Source organism: Camelina sativa, chromosome 1 (genome assembly GCF_030686135.1).
Source record: "Camelina sativa cultivar CO46 ecotype springtype chromosome 1, ASM3068613v1".
Taxonomy (NCBI): domain Eukaryota; kingdom Viridiplantae; phylum Streptophyta; class Magnoliopsida; order Brassicales; family Brassicaceae; genus Camelina; species Camelina sativa.
This window is the reverse complement of record NC_141880.1, coordinates 16,543,621-16,570,995: the sequence shown is the minus strand read 5'-3', so window position 1 is coordinate 16,570,995 and position 27,375 is coordinate 16,543,621. Positions and strand designations below refer to the sequence as shown.

Sequence of the window (27,375 nt, the reverse complement as noted above, 5' to 3'; positions counted from 1 at the left end):
CTCCTAATCCATCTCTAACTCTTGTAATTAGTTAACTAGATTGGATTGTGACACATTTTGACCCTAGAAGCACTAACAAAGCCGTTTACTGCTTCTAAGCAAATTTTTGTCGGTTTTAGCTTGTTTTCTCGGTTTTAGCCTGTTTTGGATAAAATGGGTATAAGTGTTGTCTAAAGATTCTTAATCCATCTCAAATTCTTATAATTAGTCAAATACATTGGATTGTGACACATTTTGACTCTAGAAGCACTACGAAAGCCGTTTACTGCATCAAAGCAAAGTTTCGTCGGTTTTAGCCTGTTTTGGACAAAAATGGTAGAATTATTGTCTAAACACTTCCAATCCATCTCTAACTATTATAATTAGTCAAATACATTGATTTGTGAAATATATTGACCCTAGAAACACTAATAAAGCTGTTTACCGCTTCTAAGCAATGTTGTGTCGGTTTTAGCCTGTTTTGGGACGAAATGGATATAAGTGTTGTCTAAAGCCTCCTAACCCATCTCTAACTCTTATTATTAGTCATATACTTTGGATTGTGACACATTTTGACTCTAGAAGTAGTAACAACCCGTTTACTGCTTCGAAACAAATTTTTGTCGGTTTTAGCCTGTTTTGAGACGAAATGAGTGAATTTTATAAGGCTTAGTTATTGTTCTAGTAAATTTTGTAAGGCTTAGTTGTTGTTCTAGTGAATTTTGTAAGGCTAAAGATTTCTTAAAAAGCTATACAATCCATTAAAAAAAGAAACAAAAAAAAAACACTTCAAAGAGAGAGAGAGAATAGAGAAAAAAAAACAGATTAAATGTAGGCCATCAGATCTAAACTATTAATTAAAATTGTATAGTTCAAATTATAGTTAGTTTTCTTCTTTTGATTATCTTATTGTTATAAGTTTAAGGGTAAAGTTATCTAAAATTAATGTGAATAATGTAAAAATAGTCCCAGAATTGCTTCAAAAATTAGGTGTATATGCAAATCACTCAAATAAATAAGGGTCGATTTCGTAACACTAAGAGCAAGCCCATTAGTGATCTTTTGATCATTGTCTTTTTAATTTAAAATAAAAAATAAAAATGTGAGGAGAGAGATCTTGTGTCTTGCAGAAGACAAATTAAGACATCCACAGCTACTCTCTCCCCTAGCTGTAACCATCTCATTGCTCACTTTAAAAACAAAAATAGTATTGCATTAAAATATTAATAAAATCTACCTAGGATCTCAATTTTAAAGGTTTACGTATGGGAATGCCATAGAGAAGCAGAAAGGTTAATCCCGGACCAGACCAGGTCTACTCTAATGTCCCATTAGCGTCTCCGATTGGATTTGTTAAGTTAAAAAAAAAAAAAAAAAAAAAAATTGGAAAACGAAGAAGCCAAGAGATGGCGGACGAGAAGGTTAAAGATGAAGCGATGCAAATAATGGGAATGTTTCAGATTCTTCCGGGACTCGTCGTCTTTGATCTCGATTACACTCTCTGGCCTTTTTACTGGTACCCTTTCCTTAGTCTTTTCTTCATTCAAAATTCCATCCCCAATTTTTGTGGAACTTGTTTCGTTTTGTCAAATTGGTAATCAAGTTGTATGAATTGGAGAAAAAGTAAAGAGTTTTAAAGAAGAGTGTGAATTGATCGATCACACAGTTTGTTTTTGATACTGCTTTGGAAGAAGTTTGAATCTTTTTTAAAAATTAGTTTCGAATGTTTTTTTTTTTTTTTTTTTTTTTTTTTATGTTATGGATTTGTGTGACTCGTTTGTTTCAGCGAATGCCTTTCGAAACGCGAAATGCCGTCTCTGTATCCACAAGCAAAAGGTATACTGAGTGCTCTGAAAGAAAAGGGAATTGAAATGGCTATTGCTTCCAGATCTCCTACTTCTGATATTGCTATCACATTTCTTGATAAACTCAACATTAAGCCCATGTTTGTTGCCAAGGTTAGTTTCAATCATCTTCTTCTTCTCTCCTTTGTGTCTCTCTCTCTTCTTCTATGTGGTTCATTGTCTTAGCCGTAGTTCAAAACGTTTTGGAAAGGAATAGGAAGTTGTTGTTGATATCTGTATGGCATAGGGTAATAATAATAATACTTCTGGGATTGTTTTAGGAAATTTACTCAAGTTGGACTCACAAGACAGAACATTTTCAGAAGATTCACACAAGGACGGGAGTGCCATTTACTGCGATGCTCTTCTTCGATGATGAGGACAGAAACATCAAATCAGTTAATACAAACTACTACTTTGTGGCTAGTTTGAACTTTATGTCGCGTGGTAGGGACTATTTCTTTTACTTTGTGCGTGCACTAAGATTGAATCTTTGGTGTGTGTGTGTGTGTGAATATTAAAAAAAAAAAAAAAACAGGTTTCGAAAATGGGAGTGACAAGCATCTTGGTGGGCAATGGAGTTACGCTTGGAGCATTCAGACAAGGGCTTACTATATTTACTCAAAATCAGAACAGTGTCGAGAAGAATAAACAGGTTTGGCCTGACAAGTATTCTGGAAAGCCTGCTTCATCAGAGACAAACAAAGACTGAGACATTCATTTCCGTCCATCGGATACGGAACGTTCTTGAGTGTTGTTGTATTTATTTCACATTATTAACTACAAATGAGTTACATGGGATCTGTATTGAAGTCTGAAAGGATCCTTCTCAAAGATTAATTTGGCTGTTATGCTATCTGCCTAAGCAAACTGATTTATTCCGCTATCACTTAAAAAAAAAAAACTTACTGATAGAATCAAGCAACAAGCTCGTTAATGTTAATGTTATATTTTTTTTTTCTTTCGTGACCCACCACTACTTTGATGTATTGAAGAATAATGGTATGAAGAGTGAAATTAGGAATTTTATTTATTCTTCTCAAGGCTCCGAGAAACAAGTATAAGTTGCATCTTCAAATAAGCTACTAATACCCTCAACAACAAAACCTTTGTTAATCATGTGTTTCACTATACCTCCCCCACGCACAACCGATTTCAAGGGGAGAGAACAAATCTTTTCCATCACCAAATGAATGTGAAATGCCTGCAAATCAGAACCGTCCGTTCCCATTAGTTTCTGTCCTTGATCTTCTTGTACCCGGCAACTCCTCATGTTTCCCTTCAGAACCAATTCTGTAACCTCTCTCAACTGATTCCGCTTCTAAAGGTAGCTCGTCTAATGTCTGTTTTAAGCATATCAATTAGACACATTTTAACAAGTTTAAATTGCATTTTCTTCAAGGCAAACCCCTTTGAACTTACCCGATTAGCCTGCTGAAGAATGCGAAGAGTCTCCTGCGTGCGTTTCCTCTTTATCGCTAACTCATCCGGCTCTTTCAAGAGTTCTTCAATCAAGTTCTCCCTGCCCCATCCACCAGAATTTTTAGTTCATAAAAGAAAAAGAAAAAAGACTATTCACAAAATCAGATGAGACACATGGTTTCTTTCATCACCTGTAAAGCTTCTCGATGAAAACATTGTGCAGCTCACGTTTTGAGTAATTTACCTGTGTATATTATCAATTACATAAAATAGTTACAAATCCCCTCACAGCTGAGTTACTTCAGGTGGAGTAGAAGATCGACAGACACTATTAGTTACAAGTGTCATCAATGAACGTTGCTTGACAGTTGAAATTTTCTAAAAACTTTGAAGATCTCAAGTAATACCACAATGTGAATATTTTATAAGAGGGAGGAGAGACTAACCAGAAAATGCATGATTGCTTTTGGGACCAAGTCCTCAACATTCTTCCTTACAATGTCATAGTAGGATTTCAATAATAGCTTTGTTATCTGAATCTCAACTGACTCCTGTTCTGAATGATTTTCAGATGACCTCAACACAGTTGGAGGCTTCAAAAACCAAACATTTTTGAGGTGAATAGGTAGTAAATAATTTTACTGTATTGGGAAAGTATGAGGACCTTGAGAAGGCACAAGATATTATACCTCCTTCAAATAGATTGTTGACAAGTTCTGATACATAGCTTGAGCAGCTTCGCTGAATGGTTTGTTTAGTAAGTTGTTTTTAGAAGCTGCCTGAACATCACTCCCCCGAAACATTGATGCTAAACCAGTCCAGGTGTTTCCTACACAGAGCATTGGGTTCTTCAACAAATAAAGACCAGACATGTATGCTCGTATGTAAGTCATACCTTAGACAATGAATTCTATCATTTCAGTCTAAAATCGTCTGAGAACTACATATATTCATTTAACTATGCATACATGAAACGCTGAAAAATGAATGTAATAACATTTACCAGCTGGTCCGGATTTTTCAGCATCTGCTGCAGCTAGAACACCCTGTGAAAAAATGTTTTGGAAATATGTTATATGGTTTAAGAAGTCTTTAGCTGGATCTTTGTACTCTCTTTATGGGCTTTCGGAAGCAGGAGTCAGACTATAAATGTAACAGAGTCAAATACACACATAACATAAACAAAAAAATGACATACCTGATCAGTGACGTTTCCATTAGCTTGCCGGCCGAGAAAAGATCGGGTTTTTATTTGACTCGCAGAAGACGCTGCCTTCTCAGGCTCCACTGTATCCTGTTTAGTCAAAAGGAACATGTAAAAAAAATTGTAGAAACACATAAGCAATATTAATGCTTTGCTAAGACAATTGCCCACCTTTGGCCGCGTAGCAGGATGCGGAATCCTAGAAGATTTTACTTGTTGCATTGCAAGCTCCACAGCTTTGGTTCCCCCAATAAAATTTGGGTGTGAGGTATTTATGTAATCCATCTGCAAATGGTAAGCTTAAAAAATTAAACCGAATTTCCAGCATTCACAACCAGCATCATTCAGAATCCAAATTTAAAAGAGGCTCTATTCAGTAAAATTGAGTAATCGATTATCTCAAACTTAATGCCCCTGCTACTCCACCCGCATGACAGGAAAAACAAAAATCAGTATATAGTTTAGATATCTCAGCATATTTAACATAACTGGCCATGCAATCAGTATCGCGTGGAGCTTAAATTCTTCATGCATACCTCCATTCCAAGAAGATCCCGGATCATTGCTTGTGAAGGTTCAAGACCTTCTCGCAGAAAGTTCCCAATAACCTCGTCCATGCGTTTTTGCAGGACAGGAAACCGCTGTAACTCAGTCATCATACACTGATGACTAATCTGTAGAGAAATTTTTCTATTTAAAATTCAAGATCAAGTAAATTTAACAGTAAGTATAATAACGTAGCACATGATAAATTACACCTTTATTAGCTCATCATAAATGAACCTAGCACACTGAAGGCTGGGATCTAATAAACGGGATATTTGCCTCCTGACAAGAACTTCAAATGGAACCTATGCAGAAGAGAATGAAAACAAGAGATACTTATCAGAGTAGCTAAAAGTAGAAAGCTCAAGCAATTTAAGTATGTGGAAAGTACTGATAAGCAGGGCTTGGGGATAAAGACCTACATCTGGAACAAATAATGCAGATCTAGGACCAGTTGCATTTTGTATTGCAGTCCGAATATCCTCATCTGTTAAGTCTTCACACGGATCAACCTCCTTCAGAAGCATAGTGAAGGAAACAAATAGGTTAAGTTCTAAACCCGTACCAAGTAGCACTAAGCCACTGACAACATTAGTAGCTACAGGAATGTAAAAGATCACTATATAGCAGAGATATAGATCAATTTCAAGCGATAGCAGATAAGATACTTCGAAAGATGCAGGGAATTGAACAAACACAAAAACAAAACACTGATTATTTTTCTAACTGAAGTAATTTTACTCGTAAAAAACTGCATACATGGCACGCTTCCAAGAGCTTAAAACCTGAAACGAACTGTCTGCCCTCTAGGTCAATAACCACACTAATTATACTAAGATATTCACACAGAGTTAATGGTTTTACGAATCAATTAATTATCTTTTATATAGAAAGTCACCCATACGTGTATATGTTCTATGTCAATAGCAACAAAATGAACCTCCAGTTGAAGAACACAAGTGATACCCTAAATTAAATTAAATTATGATGCCATCACCTAACTAAGATATAGCCTAATGCACAAACTTGGAACAACAAAACAAAAGGCATCTAATAACTGAGATGAGGATCGAGGGAAAACTATAAAAATGTACAAACAAACCTCTAAGCTCTTTACAAAGACTGATTGGAAGATGTAGAGAATTCTTGCTCCACCGGAAAGCTCAGATGTAGACATTTCTTTACTTTTCCCTTCCAGGGTTGATGAGTATGCTGTTATGCAGAATTAAACCGTGATAAGGACCAATACCAACCTAAGAAACTAACACTTGTCGCCTAAACAGAAAGAGAACCCATCTTCAGATATTACCTTCACAGTATTTTGTGAGAAAACTGAGGAGAAGAGCTCCTTGACCACCCTATGAATTTCAAAAAAATACAGACCCAGAGAAAGCTGTAAGTTAAATAGCCACAGTGATAAACTTCTATATGTTTTAAATGACATATTATGAGGCAAGTATATATTAGAAGCAAATGTAACTAGAAAGCATTTCTAGATACAAAAGAAAAAATGTCTAGTAATTGTGCCAGACACCTTTCTCTACATATCTGAACACGTTCAAACACTAACTATATAAATTATTCATATCTCGTTCTACTCAAAATAAGCTGAAAAGGCTCCCACAAATGTCAAGAAGACAATCACATACATGTATAAAATTGTGTTCACAACGAAAACTGAGCAAAGAAACCATACCCTGGACTCTCTTATATCCCCATAGCTCTCATACTCCTTTGCTGTAGCAAACAATGCACTGTTGATACGCGACTTTAAAGTAGGAAGCATTGCCTTGATGTGTTGGACAAGGATCTGCAAAAAAATGGAAAAGGGACTAGCTCCCATTAGACAGCTTCTAATATTACAGATAATAGAAACCTATGAAAAGCCATCTCTAGAAAAGGAGAAAATAATTCACAGAAAGAGCATTCACCATATGAAAATGAAATCAACAACCATAATGAGCATATGTTGCCGATTTTTCTTAAATATATACAGTGAGGAGAAGCAACATAGTATCCTAAAGTTCCTAACTCCTTCTATATGAAATGGCACAATCAGACTACGTATGGTTAGGAAACATGATACAAAAGCCAATTTACTGTCAATTAGAACACGAGACCTAGAAAGAGTATCTCTTATGGAGCTTGTGTCTTGACTGCATAATAAGATAATCATAACAAGGAAATTTGAAGATCGACTGCAGATAATACCTGATTTAATTTCTTTGCTAGTTGAGGAACACCCAAACGATCAGTGAGACCGCTGTAAGCCTGTTTAGTTAGAAAACAAAAAAAATATATATATATATAATCTAAGCAGAAGTAAATAATTAGGTGTCCGATTTTCAGCTAGTGGACAGCTATACCAATAATCCCGTATCAGAACAGTCAAAGTATCACTGAGAAAGCAAATAGAAAGAATGAAGCAGTCTTACAGGACGACTAAGAAAGAACTTTTCCTCTGCAATAAGAGCATCCTTGATGCTACGGTTCATCAAAATATCCTGTTAAGGAAATCAATACCCAAATAAATTCTTTTGTTGGGTAAAGTGCAGAGGCGACAGAGCAAGAGCTAAGGCAAACTGAATATAGTATAATTTGGTAACAACGAACACATATTAATTAAAGGTAGAATATATAAGGTAAAAGAGGAGTCGACGAGGTATAATGATAGCACAAAATAAGCTCATTATGATAGAACAACAACAATATGCATCATATTCATTTTGTAAATGTTTTATGAAAACAGGGTTTACCTCCTGACTACGATTTACAACTCCCACATATCCAAGTCGAAGAGGAATTGTTTTTCCAAGAAGGTGATTCCGAGCATCAGTACCTCTGTCCATAATATCCAACTGAATCATAGAGAAAATAGAGCAGCCATGAGAAATAGAGTAGTTTGCCATCACAGCTAAGTCTTAAAAAACAAGAAACTTTCAGAAGCAAATATATGAAGAGAGAAACCACACCTTTGTGATTACACCAATGGTTCTATGACCTGAGGACAGTAAAATTGATATGCAAAAGCGAAAGGTGAATAATCCTGTATATCAAATGAAATGAATAAAATTCGCAATTGACTTGATGATGCAAAAAGCTTACCATCAGGATCAGCATTTCCAGCGATTTGCAAGGCGTCTGAGTTGGCTAAATCGGAATTAGCAGGGGTAACAGCAAGTATCAAGCAGCTAGGGTTCTTAATGTAAGACAAGATCATGGTTCTTATACGAGCTTCGATATCAGATGGCTGATCACCAACAGGAACCTTAGTGATACCAGGAAGATCGACAAGAGAGATATCCAAAACATTAGGGGAAGATATTTTCAAACGAATTGGATTATCTGATACACCTTTGTTCCCTCCTGATATTCTATTAGTCTCAGCCTACACAAAACAATTTAAACCATCATCAAAACTGATCTGTGACAAAGAAGCTACACCAACACTTGGAACAAGAGAATGAATGAATGAGAATATATATAAACCTCAATCTCACGGCGAATCTCGGAGAAATCATAGATACGTTTAGCAGGATTGTGGTGAAGAAACTCGCCCCACTCTTCATCGGATCCACCTTCGGAGCGAGGTTTCGTCTGAAGGAGCTGGAGAACGAGAGGTCGTCGCGTGCAGATATCATTACCGCGAGGAAGAAAATCACGGCCGACGAGTGCTTCGAGGACGCTGGATTTGCCGCTGCTTTGGCTCCCGACGACGGCTACTTGCGGGAGTTGGATCGTCGATTTGCTTCCTAGCTGAGCGAATATGTCTTGAAGCTTGTTCACAATCGGAATCACGGAGGAGCCTAGTGGCGTAACGGCGGAAGCCGAGGGAGACGGAGGAAGATCGTCGACGGACATTGAAGTGAATGATCTAAGTAGAGGATTTGGAAAAGAGGGCTTAGGGTTTTGAGAAGATTTGTTGCAAGAGAGAGGTTCGTGATGAAGAAGAAGAAGAAGAAGAAACTCTTTTGAGAGTTAAAAAATTAGAGTTTAAATTGAATCTTTTTGGGTTGGGTCAAATCTGTTTAGGTGATAATATCTCCTCCGCAATTGTAAAACATTTAATAATTTCTATCGGTTTTTCTTAAATATTTTAAATTTAATTTAATTAATATTGGTTGTTTTGGTCCCAAAAAAATAAACATTATTAATTGGTAAGTTTAAGCATACTTCGTATTCATCTTCTAAAACGGAATGAGTATAATTTTGAAGTGTTTAAAATAGAAAATTTTCATTTGTCAAAAAAAAAAAAAGAAATTTTCATTTTAGGGGGGTATTGGACGGGAGAATGTGAAAAAATTTATTAAACATTTGAATTCCAGTGTTATTGGACTAAACATTTTATCAAGTCTTTTAAATTCATCTGTTATTGGATTAAGTACTTTTAAGTAGTCTTTTAAATTCATTTGAATTCCAGTGTTATTCAAGTCGTTAACTTTTCATTGCTATTAAATTCTGGTGTTATTGGATGTTATGTATTTTATAACAGCAACTTGATTTAACTAGAATGTTAAAGAATTGTTAGTGCAAATTGTGAAGAAAAAAGTCTGACCTTTTGATGTGGGATTTGGATAGTATTTTGGACGTAAAATAAAAAATGGCCAGAAAACACATCCACGCTCTAGTTTGAAGGCTTTCTCTCTATATTTTGTAGTGTTCCTCAAATAATCTGCTGCGTTATTTCGATTGATTCTCTTCGTTTATACCATCTCGATTCCAACCATGTGTTTTTTGTTTTGCTTTTGGTCGATGTCGTTGTCTCCTCTCTGCCGATGTATTGGAGAAATTTCGGTGATTTTGATCCCTTCACAAAATATTAGAAATAGAATCATGTATTGGTATGTGATTCTATTTAACGTCTTTTACTTTGATCTCCTTGATCTGGGAACTAATTGGATATTGCGTACAGAGCATACTATTGGACCATGTTAGAAGACCTTTCCTTTATCGCTTAGAGTTACCATTGTATAGCACGTATGTAATATTCTCGTAGGGCAACATATCCCTCTATGTATATATATTGTTTGGTGATGAATGAGGAAGATATACAATTCTCTGCAGAACCTTTGACAGGGTAACAGAGCAGGAACATTAAAAAAAAAAAAAAAAAAAAAAAACAGAGGAAGAAGGAAAAGAAGAAGAAAGACGAAGACAATTGAGAGATGATGGCGACAACACCAAGTGCTCGTACGACGGAAAAAGCATCTCTCTCACCACTTTACCTTCATCCTTAGGATGGTCCCGGAAACTTGATAACCACCGTCCAACTTACCACTTTACCTCCATCCTCCATCCTTTGACACATACGTCTTTAAACATCGAGATATTGAAAATGAGACTATTATTGTTAAATGAGAGACGTTATTAGTGTTTGTTTTAATTCAGATTGTGATTTGGTAAAATTTTATCAACTAAATATTCTTTATGGATATTCTACATTTTCAAATTTTAAATTACCATACACTCTTATCAATCATATATCATAAAATCCCTAAAAAGTAGTATTTGTTACACTTACTTCTCCTATATAATATTGGAGATCCTTTCACTTCTCAAAAGCAAAACAAACAACTATCATCTCACGAAACAATTTGAAGAAAACCAGAGTCATCCTTCGTAAGTTCTCTGTTTTAATTTTATATAGTTACTTACACTCCCATGTTTATTAATTTCTTTATGTTTTTTTTTTGTTTTTTTTCTCTTTAGAATGGATAACGGAGAAGGGTCGCACACAAAAACAAAAACCAAGAAAAATCCATATAATGCTTGGACATATGAAGGTGTCAAGAGTTGCAGGCTATATTAGTTGAAGCTATCAAACGGGGGTGGAGTGACAAAAACGGTTCGATAAGTAAAGCTACGCTAGAGACAAAGATACTACCAATGCTAAATAAAAAGCTCTGATACCAACTTTTGTTTTAGCAAGAAAGATCAAATCACAAGTATGTTTAAAAGAATAACTCTCTTTATTAGCTCAAAGAAAAATAACTCAAAAACTTCAAGCTCACACAATCTCTCAATGTTAATCTCTCTCACCAAAACTCTAAGTAATTCTGCAGACCCTAAGTCCCCTTTTATATAAAACACTAAAACCAATTCCTAATAGGAAATACATTGTGTCTAGATAACTCCTAGACATATGTAATCCTTATTTCCTAAACATAACTCGATTAGGAAATCTTCTTGTATAATTCAAGCTTATCCAACAATAAGACTTACACGAATTACTTAAGTCGAATGAAGACTTTAAGAAGGGAATATAATGTGTATTCTGAACAAGTATTGCATTTACTTACGATTTAAAAGTTCATTGATAGATAGATTTTAATTTTCAAGTTTTGCATTAAATAAAATTGCTACATCTAATAAAGGGCAAATGTCATGAAACCCCACTTTCTCCTAAAGTATTGTCACAAAAACCCACTTTCCACTCATGGTATACTTTCCCAAGTTTTTTGCTTATGTGTCCACTTTCCTTTTACATTTTTGCCCTTACTAACAACTTACCTCTTTTTCTCTCCTTTTCTCTCTTTTTCTATTCTTTTTTGTTGTTAACACTTTAACAAAGTAAAATATATTTATTTGTTATCATAAAACAAATTTTCTATTTATTTATATAAAATATGTTATGATTATATATTTTCTACATTTTAAGATACATATTGCTATATTTTTTTATGAATTTTTAGATTATACAGTATCCATCAGTCGTTGAACATTTGTTCAATTATAAGTGGATAATCAATTGCAGTATTGTTAATAGATAGTTACTTGTGTTTATTCATACAAAATATACATACATAAATTTGGTTAGATCTTTCTCCATAGCATATTATCCATAACACAACATAGACCAAATAAGTACAAAACCCTTTAATTCTAAATTTTAAATCCTAGAACATAAACCCTTGAACCTAAAACCAAAACTATTCACTTTAAAAAAAAAACAAAGTTTAGTGGATAGAAAAACTATGGATAGGTCTCCATGGATTTACAAAGCATATCTAGACATTAAGCTGAAGAATAGCAGTTGAATGGTGGCTATGGATGTGATCATGTGGATATTTTTTTGTGGATACCAATGTAGACAGACCAAATAATCATCATACAACATCCACACAATTAAATCTATAGACACCATGAGCTCCTTGCTTCATATTTTGTGTTGGTCCAGAAACATATACACTCATAAGTGGTTAATAAACAAAATAAAAATTAACAACATTGATTTATTTAGAACATTGAATATCAATCATGTGGATTAGTAGTTATGGATACTTATCTTATAATATCTTGCTCATTCTTTACATGAGCAGAAATTTGTCCAAGATAAATTAGCCACATAGATTTCTTTTAGCTAAATGTTTTTGTACTATTTTCCAGCTAGAAGGATTTCTTTTAGGGTTTAGGGTTTAGGGTTTAGGGTTCAGGGTTTATGGTTTAGGGTTTAGGGTTTAGGGTTTAGGGTTTAGGGTTTAGGGTTTATACCCTAAATATTAAATCCTAATACCACATAGACACTAAATCCATATAAGCCCAAAAACGTAAACCTTATACCCTAAATCTTAAATCCTAAACCCTAAACCATACACCTTGAACCCTAAATCCTAAACCATGAATTAAAAATATAGACACATCATCCACATACCTAAACCTAAACTTTTAACCTTAACCCCTAAATCCTACACCTTGAACCTTAGACAATACAACTTGAACTCAAAACATAGACATTGAATCTATATACCATCTAAAGTCTAAACCCTAAACTATGGTGATGTTTGAACATGCAACAAACTTGTCAATAAATTTCATCTGGATTGCTTGTCCACGTGGTCAGAGTTTGGTGGATAGGCTTAGAGATTAATAATGACCATGTTTGTTGTGTAGTATGCTTCTAGTGGCACTTCTAAGTTCTAATATCTCTAATTCTAGCTTAAAAATAGTACAAAAACATTTGGCTAAAAGACATCTAAGTGGCTAAACTATAGTGATGTTTGAACATGCAACAAACTTGTCAATAAATTTCATCTGGATTGCTTGTCCACGTGGTCAGAATTTGGTGGATAGGCTTTGAGATTAATAATGACCATGTTTATTGTGTAGTATGCTTCTAGTGACACTTCTAAGTTCTAATATACCTACTTCTAGCTGAAAAATAGTACAAAAACATTTAGCTAAAAGAAATCTATGTGGCTAATTTATCTTGGACAAATTTCTGCTCATGTAAAGAATGAGCAAGATATTATAAGATAAGTATCCATAACTACTAATCCACATGATTGATATTCAATGTTCTAAATAAATCAATGTTGTTAATTTTTATTTTGTTTATTAACCACTTATGAGTGTATATGTTTCTGGACCAACACAAAATATGAAGCAAGGAGCTCATGGTGTCTATGGATTTAATTGTGTGGATGTTGTATGATGATTATTTGGTCTGTCTACATTGGTATCCACAAAAAAATATCCACATGATCACATCCATAGCCACCATTCAACTGCTATTCTTCAGCTTAATGTCTAGATATGCTTTGTAAATCCATGGAGACCTATCCATAGTTTTTCTATCCACTAAACTTTGTTTTTTTTTTTAAAGTGAATAGTTTTGGTTTTAGGTTCAAGGGTTTATGTTTTATGATTTAAAATTTAGAATTAAAGGGTTTTGTACTTATTTGGTCTATGTTGTGTTATGGATGCTATGGATAAAGATCTAACCAAATTTATGTATGTATATTTTGTATGAATAAACACAAGTAACTATCTATTAACAATACTGCAATTGATTATCCACTTATAATTGAACAAATGTTCAACGACTGATGGATACTGTATAATCTAAAAATTCATAAAAAATATAGCAATATGTATCTTAAAATGTAGAAAATATATAATCATAACATATTTTATATAAATAAAGAGGAAATTTGTTTTATGATAACAAATAAATATATTTTACTTTGTTAAAGTGTTAACAACAAAAAAGAAGAGAAAAAGAGAGAAAAGAAGGAGAGAAAGAGAGGTAAGTTGTTAGTAAGAGCAAAAATGTAAAAGGAAAGTGGACACATAAGCAAAAAACTTGGGAAAGTATACCATGAGTGGAAAGTAGGTTTTTGTGACAGAACTCACATCCAAAGTGGGTTTTCATGACATTCACCCTCTAATAAACTATTGTAGTGTTTGTTTCTGTTGAATTTTTAACTCCTAGCCTTCGTGGATAGAGGATGAAGGAGCGAATTTATCCATTTTCAATTTGTTTCTGTTGTTTGAAACTAGTCTACTATTTTGTTAGATGGAAACTAGAAGAATTTATCCATTTTCAATTCTATTAAAATTCTATTCAAATCTAATAAAATGATACAAATTATAGTAGTTAGAATCACAAAGAAAGATTTGAAAATCTTTTACAATACAAGAAAATCTATGAATTATGTCATTAATTCTTTTCTAATAAATTCTTTCACATTCTCGCCTCCAATACCACCCGAAGGTGATTTGGTGTTGTAACACTTAACCACCCATACAATATTTCAATTAGGAAAATCATAACTAAATTGGTTAGTGAAAAATCTATCATGAATCACAAATCATCAATAAAGTCAATGATAATCATATTGTATAATCCAATTCAACAAAAGAGTATAAGGATATGGTGGTTGACATTAGTTCATGATCCTTATGATAGTTCATAAAGCATTGTACATGATCTCAAGCTAATTACAATTTTCTAGAAAAAAATGTGTGAAATTTTCAAGAAACAAAAAATACAAAATATACAAGCAAATCTCCATGCTCTTAACAAAATATTAAATGGTTCCTAATTAGTCAACTAAATATTCATAATGGATAGAAATTATTATTTTCCAGATTTAAGATTTATTTTATGCAAGTCAATATCATTTTTATTTTCTTAAAATAGCATGTCAAAATCATTTCATTAATTATAAAGAAAACTTAAGTTCATCATATTTATTTTTTTATGCCTCCATTTCACAAATGATAGTATGATATGATACTTACTTGGAGAATAATGATAATAATTCATTATTTCAAGATTTAATATTCATTTTAATTTTTATCATGTCAATATGTTTCCATGTATTTGAAAAATAAAAGAGAGATTTTATGAATAAACTTCTCAATTGTACTATTTTATTCAAAGCACCAACCTTCAATAAATATTGATTGATCATTATTGGTTACAAGGACTTTAACACCTTATTTCTTATATTTCGTATATAACCATATTTGATCTAAACCCTTTTTGAACCAGCACGTCCAGCAGGAAGACGACTCCTCCGAGATGAGTGAGACTCTTGCACATTAATGGTCTTTGAACCGAGCTTCTTACCGTTCATTCCCCTGATGGCATCTTTCATGGATTTCTCATCTTTGAAACTAACAAATCCATATACCTTTCTTATTGTCATGGAGACCGAAAACGCACATTCGTAGTCAGAATCATAATCATAGTCATAATCATAATCCTCATCATCTCTTTCGTAAATGACCTGTCAAACAAAGAAAGAAAAAAAATATATATTATAGATGAATCAAGAATTCATTCAATACCAATGCGGGAAAAGTGAAAAAGATTATCGAACTCTAGAATATATGACGTCGCCAAACTGAGAAAATGCATTCTCAAGATCTTTTTCATCTGTGTCCGACTCAAGGTTGCCAACATAGCACGTGAACTTGACATCTGTCGACGACGCCATTGCTGAAAGAAAGATGAAATACAAAAGTTGGTAGTTTCTAAGTAAAGAACATAACGATTTGTGAGTGATGGGGGTAAGAAACAGTTCAGTCAATTTATAGAAAATGTGAGAAGCTTTCAAGTCTTTATCTAATTTATGCATGTGGTAAATGCTACTTGTAAACTTTTTTTTGAAACAAGTGTCGTTGTTGGAACTAGTTTCTACTAAATGATGATTGGGAAGGTAAAGAGGTTCATGTGTATTTGATTGTTTTTTCGATGAAAGTCAAATGAAACCTCGAAATTCTCCTAATACTAGATTAAATCGTTTTTTTGGGATTTTTGAATTTGGAATTGTGAAGGAAGAAACACATTAACGTCTAGTATAGTAGTATTAAGTATTTTACAAATCCTAGACTTTATTTTTATGTGTCTAAAACAACTCAAGCAACGTCACACATAGATAATTACTCATTTGAGATTTTATTTCATGAATTATGCAAATATGAAGTTTTATTTTGTTATTTTCCCCATGATAATTTAGCTGACTACCAGTTTATCATAGTGACAAAAAAAAAAAAAAAGAACAAACAAAGGGTTCAAATGAAATTGGCTGTAGTTATGGCTTTTGCGAAGTAGGCATTGCAAGAGATACTGAAGTTGGAATATCCTTCCACTGTTGTGTCACTGTCTTGATCTGAGTGAAAAAGTCCACTCCTGCTTTGCCTGCAACAATATTCCAAACTCGAGTATATAAGCCAAGAGAAAGAGTATGCATACATCTTCTTCTGTTTAGTTTTGATGACAATCTTTTTACCATAGAAGTTAAGATCTCCTGCAAAAGAGGCCTTGTTCCCAGTGAAGGAGAAGAACGGTAATGGAACCGGGATTGGAACATTAATACCGATCTGGGAACATTTAACCACAACAAAAGACAGGTCAACCTAGTGTTGTATACAAAAACTGTAGTATTTTATCAGGTCTAAGTTCTTTATACCTGTCCTGCTTCAATTTCCATCTGAAACTTTCTTGCTGCTGCCCCCGACGAAGTAAAAACCGCAGCACCGTTCCCATACCTGTTGAAAGCGTGAATACCAAATTGTTGAGAAAACATGCGAGGAATAATATTAGTATTGAGATATAAAAAAAAGGGTGCTTACTTGTTTTTATTTATTATGGATATGGCCTCATCAAAGCTGCTTGCCTGTAAATGAATGTCAAAAGGGCATCAGAGGTCATAAAATCACACGAATATATAAAAAAGTGAATGAAATGATTGGAATAAAACTATCTTGTTCCAATCTGACCTCCATGCATACAAGAACGGGACCAAAGATTTCCTCCTGCAATGTGCCAAAGGACAAAAGAAATGTAAGTTTCAAGCAGACTATGGATTATTTTGCTGAAGTACAGAATAATCATACCTTGTAACACTCCATGTCTGGAGTAACACCAGATAAAATGGTAGGACCGATGAAATTCCCTTTCTCGTATCCTGGAACCTGTTTGTTAGGAGAGAAGATGTATAAACTTCTCGGACTAATCCATTGTTGACTTCAAGATTACACAAAGATTTTTAATCCAACGATATCATCCAACACAACGAGACCAATATATTTCTGTAGTTCGTGATGATTACTATTTCGTAAAAAAATGGACTGTATTTAAGACATGATGAGACTGTTGCAACAGCAGTAACTTAGGAGATTGTGTAAATACCACAATATTTCTTCCGTCAAGCAGCAATTTAGCACCATCTTCCACACCAGATTGAATCAAGCGGCATATCCTTTCTTTGGCCTAGCCATATAAAAATTTAGCAATACGTTATATATATCAAACAACAGACAAACACAACACTAAACATGGTCATTACACACGTAAGTTCAGCAGTAGTCATGACCAGTAGGCAGAGGTCTGAGCACAAAAATACCTGTTTACTAATCACAGGACCCAGGTCTGCATCTGGTTCTGACCCACATGTGACTTTAAGGGCTTTTGCTCGTTCTACGAGTTTATCCTCCCTGGTTAGTATCAGACAAGTTAAAAGCTAATCTTTTTTATACTATCAAATGAAAATCAACTGGCCTCACACAGCTTCTTCAGTTACTAAGCTTTTAAATCCAGGTCAACAAACAGTTGTCTGTCATTCTAAATTAATAAAAGAAGTGTTGCCCAAATATGTTTATATATGGTTTATGCATAGTAAGGTTGTGGAATTCCAAAACCTCCGGATGGAAAAAGGGTTACATGCAAGCGTGTTTATCACAAGAAAAATGAATATATGATACTGGAGAAGGTTAAAACTTGTTAGAGTGATTTGAATATAGAGGAAAGAAAGTTAGCAGTACCATGATTTTGCATCTCCTACAAATACCACTGTACTCAGTGCCATGCATCTCTGTCCAGCGGCACCAAACGCAGCAGCAAGTAGCGCATTTAAAGTGGCATCGATGTTGGCATCAGGCAAGACAAGTCCATGATTTTTCGCCCCCATATTTGACTGAGTCAGTATTTTATAAGCAATTTGACATTATTAGTCTCTAATACTGAGGAGGAATTTTACAGGGGAAAAGACGCAAGATGTTACCTGAATACGTTTGCCTTTCGCTGCTGCTCTTGCATATATATGCATTCCAGCCTTTAAACAAAACAATTCCATACGGAATACACAAGTTAAACCAAAAATTTGAGCTCAGAAGAAAATCAATTCTACCATCATCAGATTTAGAAGAGTTTAAAGGTATAATTTAGCTATCTTTGCAATAGAGTAGTATGTTATGTTATCTAGCTGAACTAATTACACAGGAATTTGACTAGATGTAATTTTATAAATATTATCAATCATAACTTGGTCAACCGCAAACCCAAGTCTACATGCTATAAAAGAGCACAACAAAAGATATACTTACTGTGTTCGACCCAACAAAAGAAACAGCTCTTATATCTTCATCATCACAGATAGCATTCACAGTATCCTGGCATGTAGAGAAGCATTATTATTGTTAATGAAAAAGAGGTGAAGGTAATACTGCGGAATCTCTACATACTGTATTACATTTTGGGACAGTTTTAAGGGGAATCCTCTCTGCAACAATTTAAATCCTACTACAAATAGAAAACTAAGCGAGAATTTTTGAAATAGCCTACATTAGTGCCATGAACGATATTGAGAACCCCGTCAGGTAATCCAGCTTCCATTGCCAATTCCGCAAGTATTACAGAAGCACCTGCCCAAAGCAAGTAACATTAACAACCAGTTTCAATACCACATTTTGTTTTCTCTATATATGTTTATTAACAGTAATCCATCACTAGAAGAGAACTTCGTTTCAATAGTGGACAACGGTTAACTAATATAGAAAATGTGATATATCTAAGAGCATTCAGCGCATCACATGGCATTGCTAGAAAGGTGAATGTTCACTCATGATAAGACATGATCAGAAAGTCTATAAATCTTGAAAATTTCATTCATCAATGAAACATGACAGGAGTGACCATTAGTTAGTAAAATAATCCCAAGGGATAAGGGTAACAAAATTTGAGTACTTTACCAGGATCCTTCTCTGATGGCTTAAGAATATAGGTATTACCACATGTCACTGCAACTGGAAACATCTGCACTAACAAACACACAGTAAATACTCGGACTTCATGGAAGAGAGAATCATAAACAATTAAGGATATACATATCTGTTATCATAAAAGGGCATTAGCATGGTACCCATAAAGGAATCATGGCTGGAAAGTTGAAGGGACAAATGCCAGCACAGACACCTAATGGCTCCCTAATACTATATGTATCAACTCCATTAGACACATTAGGAACATATTCACCCATCTGTAAAGTGGCCATTCCACAGGCATGCTCCACAACCTCTGCGTACCAAAAACTAATCAGTAAGGTTCTCCTCTGCTTGTCAATCATATAAATCAAACCTACAGTAAGAAAAGAAAAAAACTAACCTAACCCACGGAAGATATCACCATGGGAATCCTTTAACGTCTTCCCTTGCTCGGTCGTAATGCTCATAGCAAGTTTATCCTACACAAAAAAAAGATTCAAACTTTCAGCCAAAGACATGTCAAGATATCAAAAAAACAACCTAAACCAAGTAGCAGTTTACCATATTCTTGCGTATAAGCTCTTGAAACTTGAGCATAACACGCTGCCTGGTAGTAATCGGCGTGTTTCTCCACAACGGAAACGCTTGCTTCGCAGCGGATACCGCCGCCTTAAACTCTTCATTAGTAGTCAATGGAACTTTGGAAACAACCTCTTGTGTAGCCTAATTCAAGTAAAACGAAAAATCGAATTCAAAGTTCAAACCTTTTTATACTAAGAACACTCGCAAATGGACTAAAAAGATTAAAAGAGCTTACAGGGTTGATAACATCGATATGTGAAGATGATTGAGAATCAACAAAAGAACCTCCAATAAGATTTGGTACTCTCTGAATTGAAAACAGAATCATATGATCAAAAAAAAAAAAAAAATCAAACCCAGTAAAAATCACATCAAGATCAACCCAAGAACTCACCGGAGGGTCCATTGAAGTTGATAAGCAAGAGCTACGAAGAGCGAGAAAGTGAGGTCTCAAAGGTCTCAGACTGTTACCTGGAAAAAACACAGTACAACAAAACTAGCATCGATGGTATCGAAGTCTCGAGATTACGATTAAGAATAACAAAAAAGAGAATTGAGAGTTTACCAGAGATTCGTAGCAACATCTTCTTCGATTGATTGATTTGGTGTTGCTGATACTTTGATCGTAGTAGTTTGGTGTCGTCTGGTAGAGAAGCATATACGTTTTGGATTGGAGTGATGACTGAGTGCTGACTCAGTGTTGATCGTTCATCTTCGTTGTTGATTGCCACGTGGTTAGATATAAAACCGTTAGATCTATAAAAAAGTTACGATTTTTTTTTTTTTTTTTTTTTTGGGGACAAAAGACTCGGGATTCTTAAGTTTGACTCTCTCTCATGACTGTCATGAGACGTTTGTGTTGTTTGTTCTTGCAATTAAATTGAGAGATTTACAAATGGTCGCTTTAAATTGAAAAAGTTGAAAATATTAAGCTGAATAAAATTAGGTTGGATATTATTCAACCTATTCATCTTCAAAACAGTAGATGAATAAGTTGAATAATTTTGCTATAAAATTAGGCTGCAAATGTTTGCATAACATTAAAAGAAATGAAATTTTTAAGTTGAATAAAACTGGGATCTTCAAAGAGAATTTGGCAGCAATAACTCAAAAAAAATCTATAATTCACTAATTAACCACTCTAACCATCAATCCCTCATATTCCCTATATTATATATATTAATGACTAAATTAACTTTGTTGTATGACCAACAGTTACAAGTGATGAAGTCAAATTTCTAAAATCTCCTCTTTCCATTTAATGTTTTTTTTGCTTACATTTATTTTATTTGTATCTTTTTACAGTATTTTTTTTTTAGCACAGGTTGATTATATTTCAAAATCTCATTTAGAAATTATAAATTTTATTTTCTTTTATGTTGTGATTTGAATATATTAAAACAAGCCATATTTATTCACAAACTAATATGTACCTAAAATTATAAAATTATTTGTACAATATATAAGACAACAATTGAAAATACCCAAATGATTTATATGTTATTCATACTATTTCATTTTTTAATATTATTCTCAAGTTTCAAACTTATTTATAATTTATATTTACAGAAATTCAGTTATAAATATAAATACGTAAACAATTTATATATTATATGTTTTCGATGTGCGTTTAATTTGGTCATTTGGATTGCTTATGTTGTGTCTCTTAGAATATAAAATTGCTTTTGATGTGCGTTTAATTTGGTTATTTGGGTTGCCTAGATTGTGTCTTTTAGGGTATAGTATTTGTTTTTGATGTGCGTTTAATTTGGTCATTTGGGTTGCTTATGTTGTGTCTTTTAGGGTATAGCATTTCTTTTTGATGTGCGTTTAATTCAGTAGTTTGGATTGTCTATGTTGTGTTTTTAGGATATAGCATTTGTTTTCGATGTGCGTTTAATTCGGTCGTTTAGATTGCCTATATTTTATCCTTTACAATTATCATCACTGTAACCACAACTACTATCACCATCACCATCACTGTCACAGTAAAACATATTTCCGGTATACATAGAACTCAATTGATTGGATTGTTTATGTTTTATCTTTTACGATTATTGTCACTTTAAACACAACCACTGTCATCATCACCACCACACCAACACTACTATCCCACCATCACCGCCACCACCATCAAGATCACCACCACCTTTGCAACCACCACCTTGTTCATTGTAACCACTTCCATGTCGTATAACCATCACTATTACTGTATTGTTATTACCGCCATTATAAATTTATTTTATTAAATACGTGTAATTCTATACTATTTAGTTTTATTCTATATTATATAGTTTAAGTGTTAAACAAACACTATTTTCTATTTTAACTAATTTTTATCCGATTTTAAAAATTCAAATCATGTTATATAAAGAAAAAAATCTACGTTTTTTTAAACCATTGCAAGATTTAGTCAGTTATTATTATGAGATTAATTATCGTGAGACCTCGATGCCGAGAAAGTAATGAATGTCGGTAGGATCCTTGATGGAGAAACGTTTAGCAAATGATTGAAAAACACTCTCAACAATAGCGGAATGATTGCCAGTGACGATGATATCGTCGACATAAACAAGCACATAGGTGAGAGTGGATCCCAAAGCACGGATGAACAATGAAGTGTCCGCAAGTGAATTAGTGAAACCAGTATGAAGTAGATGTTGTTTTAGAGCCATATATCATGCACGCGGGACTTGCTTGAGACCGTAGATGGGTTTCCGTAATCGACAAACATAATGCGGATGGTCGGGATCAACAAAGCCAGACGGTTGGGACATGTAAACTTCCTCAGTTAATTCACCTTGAAGAAAAGCATTATTGACATCCAACTGTTTGATTGGTAAAGCAAGCTTCACAACAACATCAAGTACTACACGGATTGTTGTCGACTTGATAACAAGGCTGAAGGTCTCTGCATAATCCTTCCCGTACTGTTGGTGATATCCCTTTGCAACCAAGCGAGCCTTGTATCGTTCAAGATCACCATTAGCAAGATATTTGATTGTGAAGACCCATTTACAACCAACAACATTCTGCTATGCATTAGGTGGAACCAAATCCCAAGTATGAGTTCCTATTAAAGCATCATACTCCGTTGAACTTGCACGTCGCCAATTTGGGTCTTTTAAAGCTTGGATTATTGTTTTCGCTTCTTTGGAAATGGTCCTAGAGGTAACATGAAAGTCGTATTTGCGGTTCGGTTTAGTAATGTTGTTTTTGGCTCGAGTTTTCATTTTGTGGTGGCTCAACAATGTTATTTTGGTTCTGTGGTTGTATTGGTGTAGCTTGGCGTGGTGGGGGATGTAGAAGGGGTTGCGGCTGAGTTGGGGGTTGCAACTAATTTTGTCGTGGAGCAGTGGGCTCGTTAGGAAGAGGGTGACGCTGAATCGTGGGTTGCGATTCATTTCCATGGGGAGCAGTGGGCTCTGAGTTAGAAGTAGAGAAAGAAGAAGAGGTAGGGTTAGAGGATAATACATGGGATAAGGAAGACGTCGACTGGTGAAGATCAGAGTACGAGGGTCCTATAGATGAAGGTGGTGACAACGTGGAGGAGGACACTGGAGTCGCAACAGAGTACGCAACCCGAGAAGAGGATGATGATGAAGATCGGTCTTGAACCTGATCGTGGTGTGTTTGGTCGCGTTGTGGGGCTAAAGTCGATGGTAGTGGACCGTGTTGGACACGGGGTTTACGTCGTTGATATGTAAAGCGTATATCACGGTTAAGAGACGGCGGATTATCAGAAACTCCAGGAGCTAGGGCCGTCGGACCATGATTAGATGGGGGAGCAATCGCCGGTGGTGGAAAGTGAACAGCAACAGGAGAAACCAGCAACGAGGACGACGAGATCGAGGGTTCAGTGATTGTGGCAGTGGAGTCGTGTGTAAGTGATGGCGATTACCATATAAAATCTGAATAATTCTTATATTACCAAGTGAATGAATTGCTACATATTTATACAACAAAGGAGGATACTAGGGTTTGAGATATTTACACTTAGATCCCTAAACTTATATTTACATATATTTATGTCATATACTTAGATCCTTTAGTCAATCTTCTAATTCGAATAGAACAAATAAGTGATTTAGGGTGATAATGATCATGATCACAATAATTAAAAAGTAAAGAAATACTTGAATCAATCATAGATATACTAAAAGTTACATGTCCTCCAGTTTTATTCTATTTGACATAATACGGAATTTCTCTTACCAAATAGTGGCAAACGATCCATCTCACAAAATTAAACATGTTCTGTCTTACTTTATTTTCTACCATTCAGCTCATCCATAAACTTGTTTACATCATTATAAGAAGAACCTCCTTCTTCGACAGCGGCTTTAGCCATTTCCCCCAGCTTTTTAGCCCATAGCCGCCTTTCCTCTGCCTTCTCACCAGCTATCACTTCCCTCACTGCCTTCTCCACTTGTTCTCTACTTATCAACTTTCCTTGTTTCACCAACTGGGTAGTTCCGACGTTCACTCCTATTCTCAACACATTTGTCAATAGTTTCTCGTTGTAGAACTGTTCCGCCCCCATTGGCCATGTCACCATAGGTAGCCCTGCAGCAATGCCCTCCATAGCCGAGTTCCATCCGCAGTGTGTCACAAACCCTCCAATTGCTTTGTGGTCAAGTATTAGCACTTGCGGCGCCCATCCCCGTATTATCAGCCCTTTCTTTGTTGTCCTCTCCTCAAATCCTTCAGGCAACCACTCTTCATTTTCACCTGTCCCATTGTCCCAACCATACATCCAACAAGTAATTACTATGTTAACATTGAGGCAAATATACTGAAAAAATACAGATAACAGCTGAGGATCGGAGGAACACATTACCTTGGTATTCATTTTTCCTAACCACCCAGATGAAATTTTGTCCAGAGCCTTCAAGACCGAAAGCAATCTCTAACAGCTGTTCGTTAGTGAGGTTAGTTCCGCTCCCAAAGGACAAGTAAACTACTGAACCAGGTGGCTTAGCCTCGAGCCATTTGAGGCAGTCTTGCTCATCAATGTTGGCCTCTTTCCCTCTTCCGGCTTTCTCCGCAAACTCTCTGTTGGATAGCGAAAGGGGACCAATGTGCCAAGCTCTTTTCGCCACAAAACTTCTGTAAAAATCAGTATAAGCCGATTCCAGCTCATAGAAGCTATTCACCAAGACACCAAAGCTATTGGTCTCTGATTCCCTAACCTCTTTCATATACTTTCCCATTGGTGTTTCTTCGTCAGCAACATTAGCTTGGTCTGCCGTGATAACTATGTCCCCGGGGAGATTAGGGATGAAAAAAGGAGTAGAACTCGTAGCAACATTCTTGTGTGGCTTATGAATCCTCATGTTATACGAACAACATAAGGAAAAGAAAGATGTGCCGTGGAACACAAGTCTTGGCACACCGAACTTCTCAGCAGATTCTGTCGCCCAGGGGAAGAACATATCGGCCACAAGAGCACTTGGTTTGGTTGTTTCAATGAAACTCTCCAACTGATCTTTCATATACTTGGTAGACAAAAGAAACTTCAAGAACAAGTCACCTGAGTCAGATTTTTGGTATGAGTTGATGAAGTCACCGTTCTCGCATCCTTCAGGCAGTCCAAGCTCTAGACAAGGGAAGTTGAAGATCTTGATTCCGATTTCGAAATCAGGGTTTTGAACTTTGAATGCTTTAACGGGTTTCTCCAAGATCTTAGCATTGATTGGAGTTGTGAGAAGGGTTGATTTGGCTCCTCTGCTCGCGAAAAGCTTGGCCATATCTAGAACTGGAATCATGTGGCCATGAGCCATAAAGGGGAAGAACAGAATATGAATTCTCTCAGAAACTTCTCTGTTCATGTTTGCTTGTAGAAACCAACTTCTGGGTTTTACAGGATGAAACAGAAAAGAATAACGGAAATGAAATGTTTGATGTGATCAGACAAAAACAAAGAGGGTTTCTTGTCTGGATTGGATTATTTTTCTTACTCTTGTCTGGATTGAATTATATATGTATACACGCACGCGCGTACACGTAGAAGAAGACAGTGGAAGAAGATCAAATAAAGTTATCCACGTGGTGAATGTCACGTCTTTGCATACGTCATGTTTTGCTTTTGTGTTGCATTGTTCTGGTAGGTTGGCTATATGAATTGGGAATCGAATATGAACATATGATGATACATGTGATGATGTCTCTCGTAGAAGCAAACTTTGACTTCTTACTTTAGTGACGAGCAGACGAGTAATTTGAAGGCCATGCATTTCCACAAGAAAATACTAAAAATCAGATGATTCCGCGTACTATTTTGATAAATCAAACGACTTTCTCTGATTGGTAAACCATTTGGGTGTTTTGACGAATTAATACTGTAAAAAAACAATAAAACCTACAAAATTATTTAATTCCGAACCTGTCAATTGTGACAAAACGCGATAAGGCAATCATTTAAAAAAAAAAAAATCTATGTAATTTAAGACAAGTCGGGAAAGACTACATATCTTAGAGTATCCTCGTCGGTTGGCCACTAAACAAAGTTGCTTGATTGAAAAATGTTGAGTTAAGAATTTCGAATAAGAAATTTTTAAATTTATGTGTCCAATGGTTGATCCTAAACTATTACAATTACATGTATGCAAGTATGTCTTTTTCTTCTCTTCTTCTTTGTCTTCTTCATCTTCTTATTGGAATCTTCTTGTTATTAGTTTCATCAAATTCTCTGCTTCTTAAAAAAAACAGAGAATAATTTTGATTACTTCAAGCCACATCTTCTCCGGTAGTTTCAGCTTGAGAACCTTTTGTACCTTCTAGAAGATACCGGAGAACTCTACTTTTGGGCAATGGAGATCCTGAACTCGCCTAGAGAAGTGAAAGTCCCAAATCAGAAAACCCTCATTTCAAACGAACAATAATAGCTTAGACGGAGAGAAGAGAACATAAAGAATACTTTCTGACTTTGTAATAAACGCCAACATTGAAGCCGGGGAAATCATCAATTGAACCAAACTCCTTCTGGGAGATTTTTGCCGTGGGCAGAGAGAAAGAAATAGTCGACAGAGGAGAGATGAAAAAAAAAAATTAGCCAATCAGAAACGGACACGTTATAGTTAAGATACAACTCTAAAAACCCTTAAATTAGCATCGATGGTTAAGTTTTGATTGTTGTTTTCATTTTTTAATTACTTTTAATGCTCAAAGTTTCTACAAAATTTATTAAGCTACCACTAATGGAGATGCCCTTATGCCGTATTCTTTGTTCCAATTTTTTTAAAAAAATATAGTGTAATAGTTGATACAAATAGTTATCTACTAGGTATTAACCCGTGCTCCACCACGGAACAAAATATATTCATATAAATTTTAAATTCGTAAAATGATTAAGAAATATATTAATTCGCTTGCTATACCACAAGTGCGTTATTAATTCGGGTGTTATACACTAACTCGTTCCGTCTCATCCCCTCACGTCCCAACTCATCTCTTCTTATCCCGTCTCATCTCGTCTCGTCTCATCCAATCTCTTCTTGTCCCGTCTTGTCCCGTCTTGTCCCGTAT

At 35.1% G+C, this 27,375-nt stretch overlaps 6 protein-coding genes across 9 annotated transcripts; 2 read left to right on the top strand and 4 right to left on the bottom strand.

The window, feature by feature from the left end:
• Positions 1-234: 234 nt before the first annotated feature.
• Positions 235-622, top strand: LOC147950006 (uncharacterized; the record flags this gene model as incomplete). The annotated part of the gene is made up of 2 exons (XM_087511852.1): positions 235-315; positions 455-622. Coding segments are annotated over 2 exons (249 nt in total), but the record flags the coding sequence as incomplete, so codon positions are not given.
• A 476-nt stretch (positions 623-1,098) lies between these two features.
• Positions 1,099-2,688, top strand: LOC104793556 (uncharacterized). Of its 2 annotated transcripts, none has more exons than XM_087460077.1 (4): positions 1,099-1,495; positions 1,766-1,937; positions 2,105-2,221; positions 2,362-2,688. In XM_087460077.1, exons 1-4 carry the CDS (start codon positions 1,386-1,388, stop codon positions 2,533-2,535), a joined length of 573 nt encoding a protein of 190 aa, XP_087316203.1. In that variant the 5' UTR covers positions 1,099-1,385; the 3' UTR covers positions 2,536-2,688. The 2 variants fall into 2 exon arrangements, with proteins under 2 accessions (XP_087316203.1, XP_087316205.1); XM_087460079.1 differs by having other exon boundaries at positions 1,227-1,495; positions 2,105-2,270.
• A 140-nt stretch (positions 2,689-2,828) lies between these two features.
• Positions 2,829-9,077, bottom strand: LOC104793544 (dynamin-related protein 3B). Of its 3 annotated transcripts, none has more exons than XR_015562698.1 (20): positions 8,485-9,025; positions 8,101-8,383; positions 7,968-7,996; positions 7,752-7,853; positions 7,431-7,499; positions 7,207-7,266; positions 6,692-6,805; positions 6,305-6,353; positions 6,098-6,207; positions 5,414-5,510; positions 5,208-5,300; positions 4,986-5,123; positions 4,621-4,734; positions 4,444-4,539; positions 4,249-4,291; positions 3,935-4,074; positions 3,692-3,838; positions 3,437-3,489; positions 3,246-3,345; positions 2,829-3,166 (listed from the first exon to the last, which is right to left on the bottom strand). XR_015562698.1 is itself a non-coding variant. In XM_010519912.3 (20 exons), exons 1-20 carry the CDS (start codon positions 8,854-8,856, stop codon positions 3,035-3,037), a joined length of 2,337 nt encoding a protein of 778 aa, XP_010518214.2. In that variant the 5' UTR covers positions 8,857-9,077; the 3' UTR covers positions 2,829-3,034. The 3 variants fall into 3 exon arrangements, 2 of the variants coding, with proteins under 2 accessions (XP_010518214.2, XP_087316198.1); XM_010519912.3 differs by having other exon boundaries at positions 5,418-5,510; positions 8,485-9,077; XM_087460072.1 differs by having other exon boundaries at positions 5,418-5,510; positions 7,207-7,258; positions 8,485-9,041.
• A 6,022-nt stretch (positions 9,078-15,099) lies between these two features.
• Positions 15,100-15,917, bottom strand: LOC104709307 (glycine-rich RNA-binding protein 8-like). The gene is made up of 2 exons (XM_010425947.2): positions 15,603-15,917; positions 15,100-15,509 (listed from the first exon to the last, which is right to left on the bottom strand). Exons 1-2 carry the CDS (start codon positions 15,858-15,860, stop codon positions 15,252-15,254), a joined length of 516 nt encoding a protein of 171 aa, XP_010424249.2. The 5' UTR covers positions 15,861-15,917; the 3' UTR covers positions 15,100-15,251.
• A 240-nt stretch (positions 15,918-16,157) lies between these two features.
• LOC104793539 (methylmalonate-semialdehyde dehydrogenase [acylating], mitochondrial) lies at positions 16,158-20,995 on the bottom strand. The gene is made up of 19 exons (XM_087460061.1): positions 20,414-20,995; positions 20,243-20,319; positions 20,084-20,155; positions 19,828-19,989; positions 19,667-19,745; positions 19,425-19,579; positions 19,255-19,318; positions 18,848-18,927; positions 18,610-18,675; positions 18,288-18,338; positions 18,049-18,200; positions 17,631-17,721; positions 17,417-17,497; positions 17,122-17,199; positions 17,005-17,040; positions 16,858-16,901; positions 16,695-16,773; positions 16,515-16,605; positions 16,158-16,423 (listed from the first exon to the last, which is right to left on the bottom strand). Exons 1-19 carry the CDS (start codon positions 20,430-20,432, stop codon positions 16,317-16,319), a joined length of 1,584 nt encoding a protein of 527 aa, XP_087316187.1. The 5' UTR covers positions 20,433-20,995; the 3' UTR covers positions 16,158-16,316.
• A 2,970-nt stretch (positions 20,996-23,965) lies between these two features.
• On the bottom strand, positions 23,966-25,818 carry LOC104793532 (UDP-glycosyltransferase 73B5). Its single transcript, XM_010519895.3, has 2 exons — positions 24,689-25,818; positions 23,966-24,579 (listed from the first exon to the last, which is right to left on the bottom strand). The coding sequence occupies exons 1-2, from the start codon at positions 25,677-25,679 to the stop codon at positions 24,116-24,118; spliced, it is 1,455 nt and encodes a 484-aa protein (XP_010518197.2). The 5' UTR covers positions 25,680-25,818; the 3' UTR covers positions 23,966-24,115.
• Between the last annotated feature and the right edge of the window lie 1,557 nt (positions 25,819-27,375).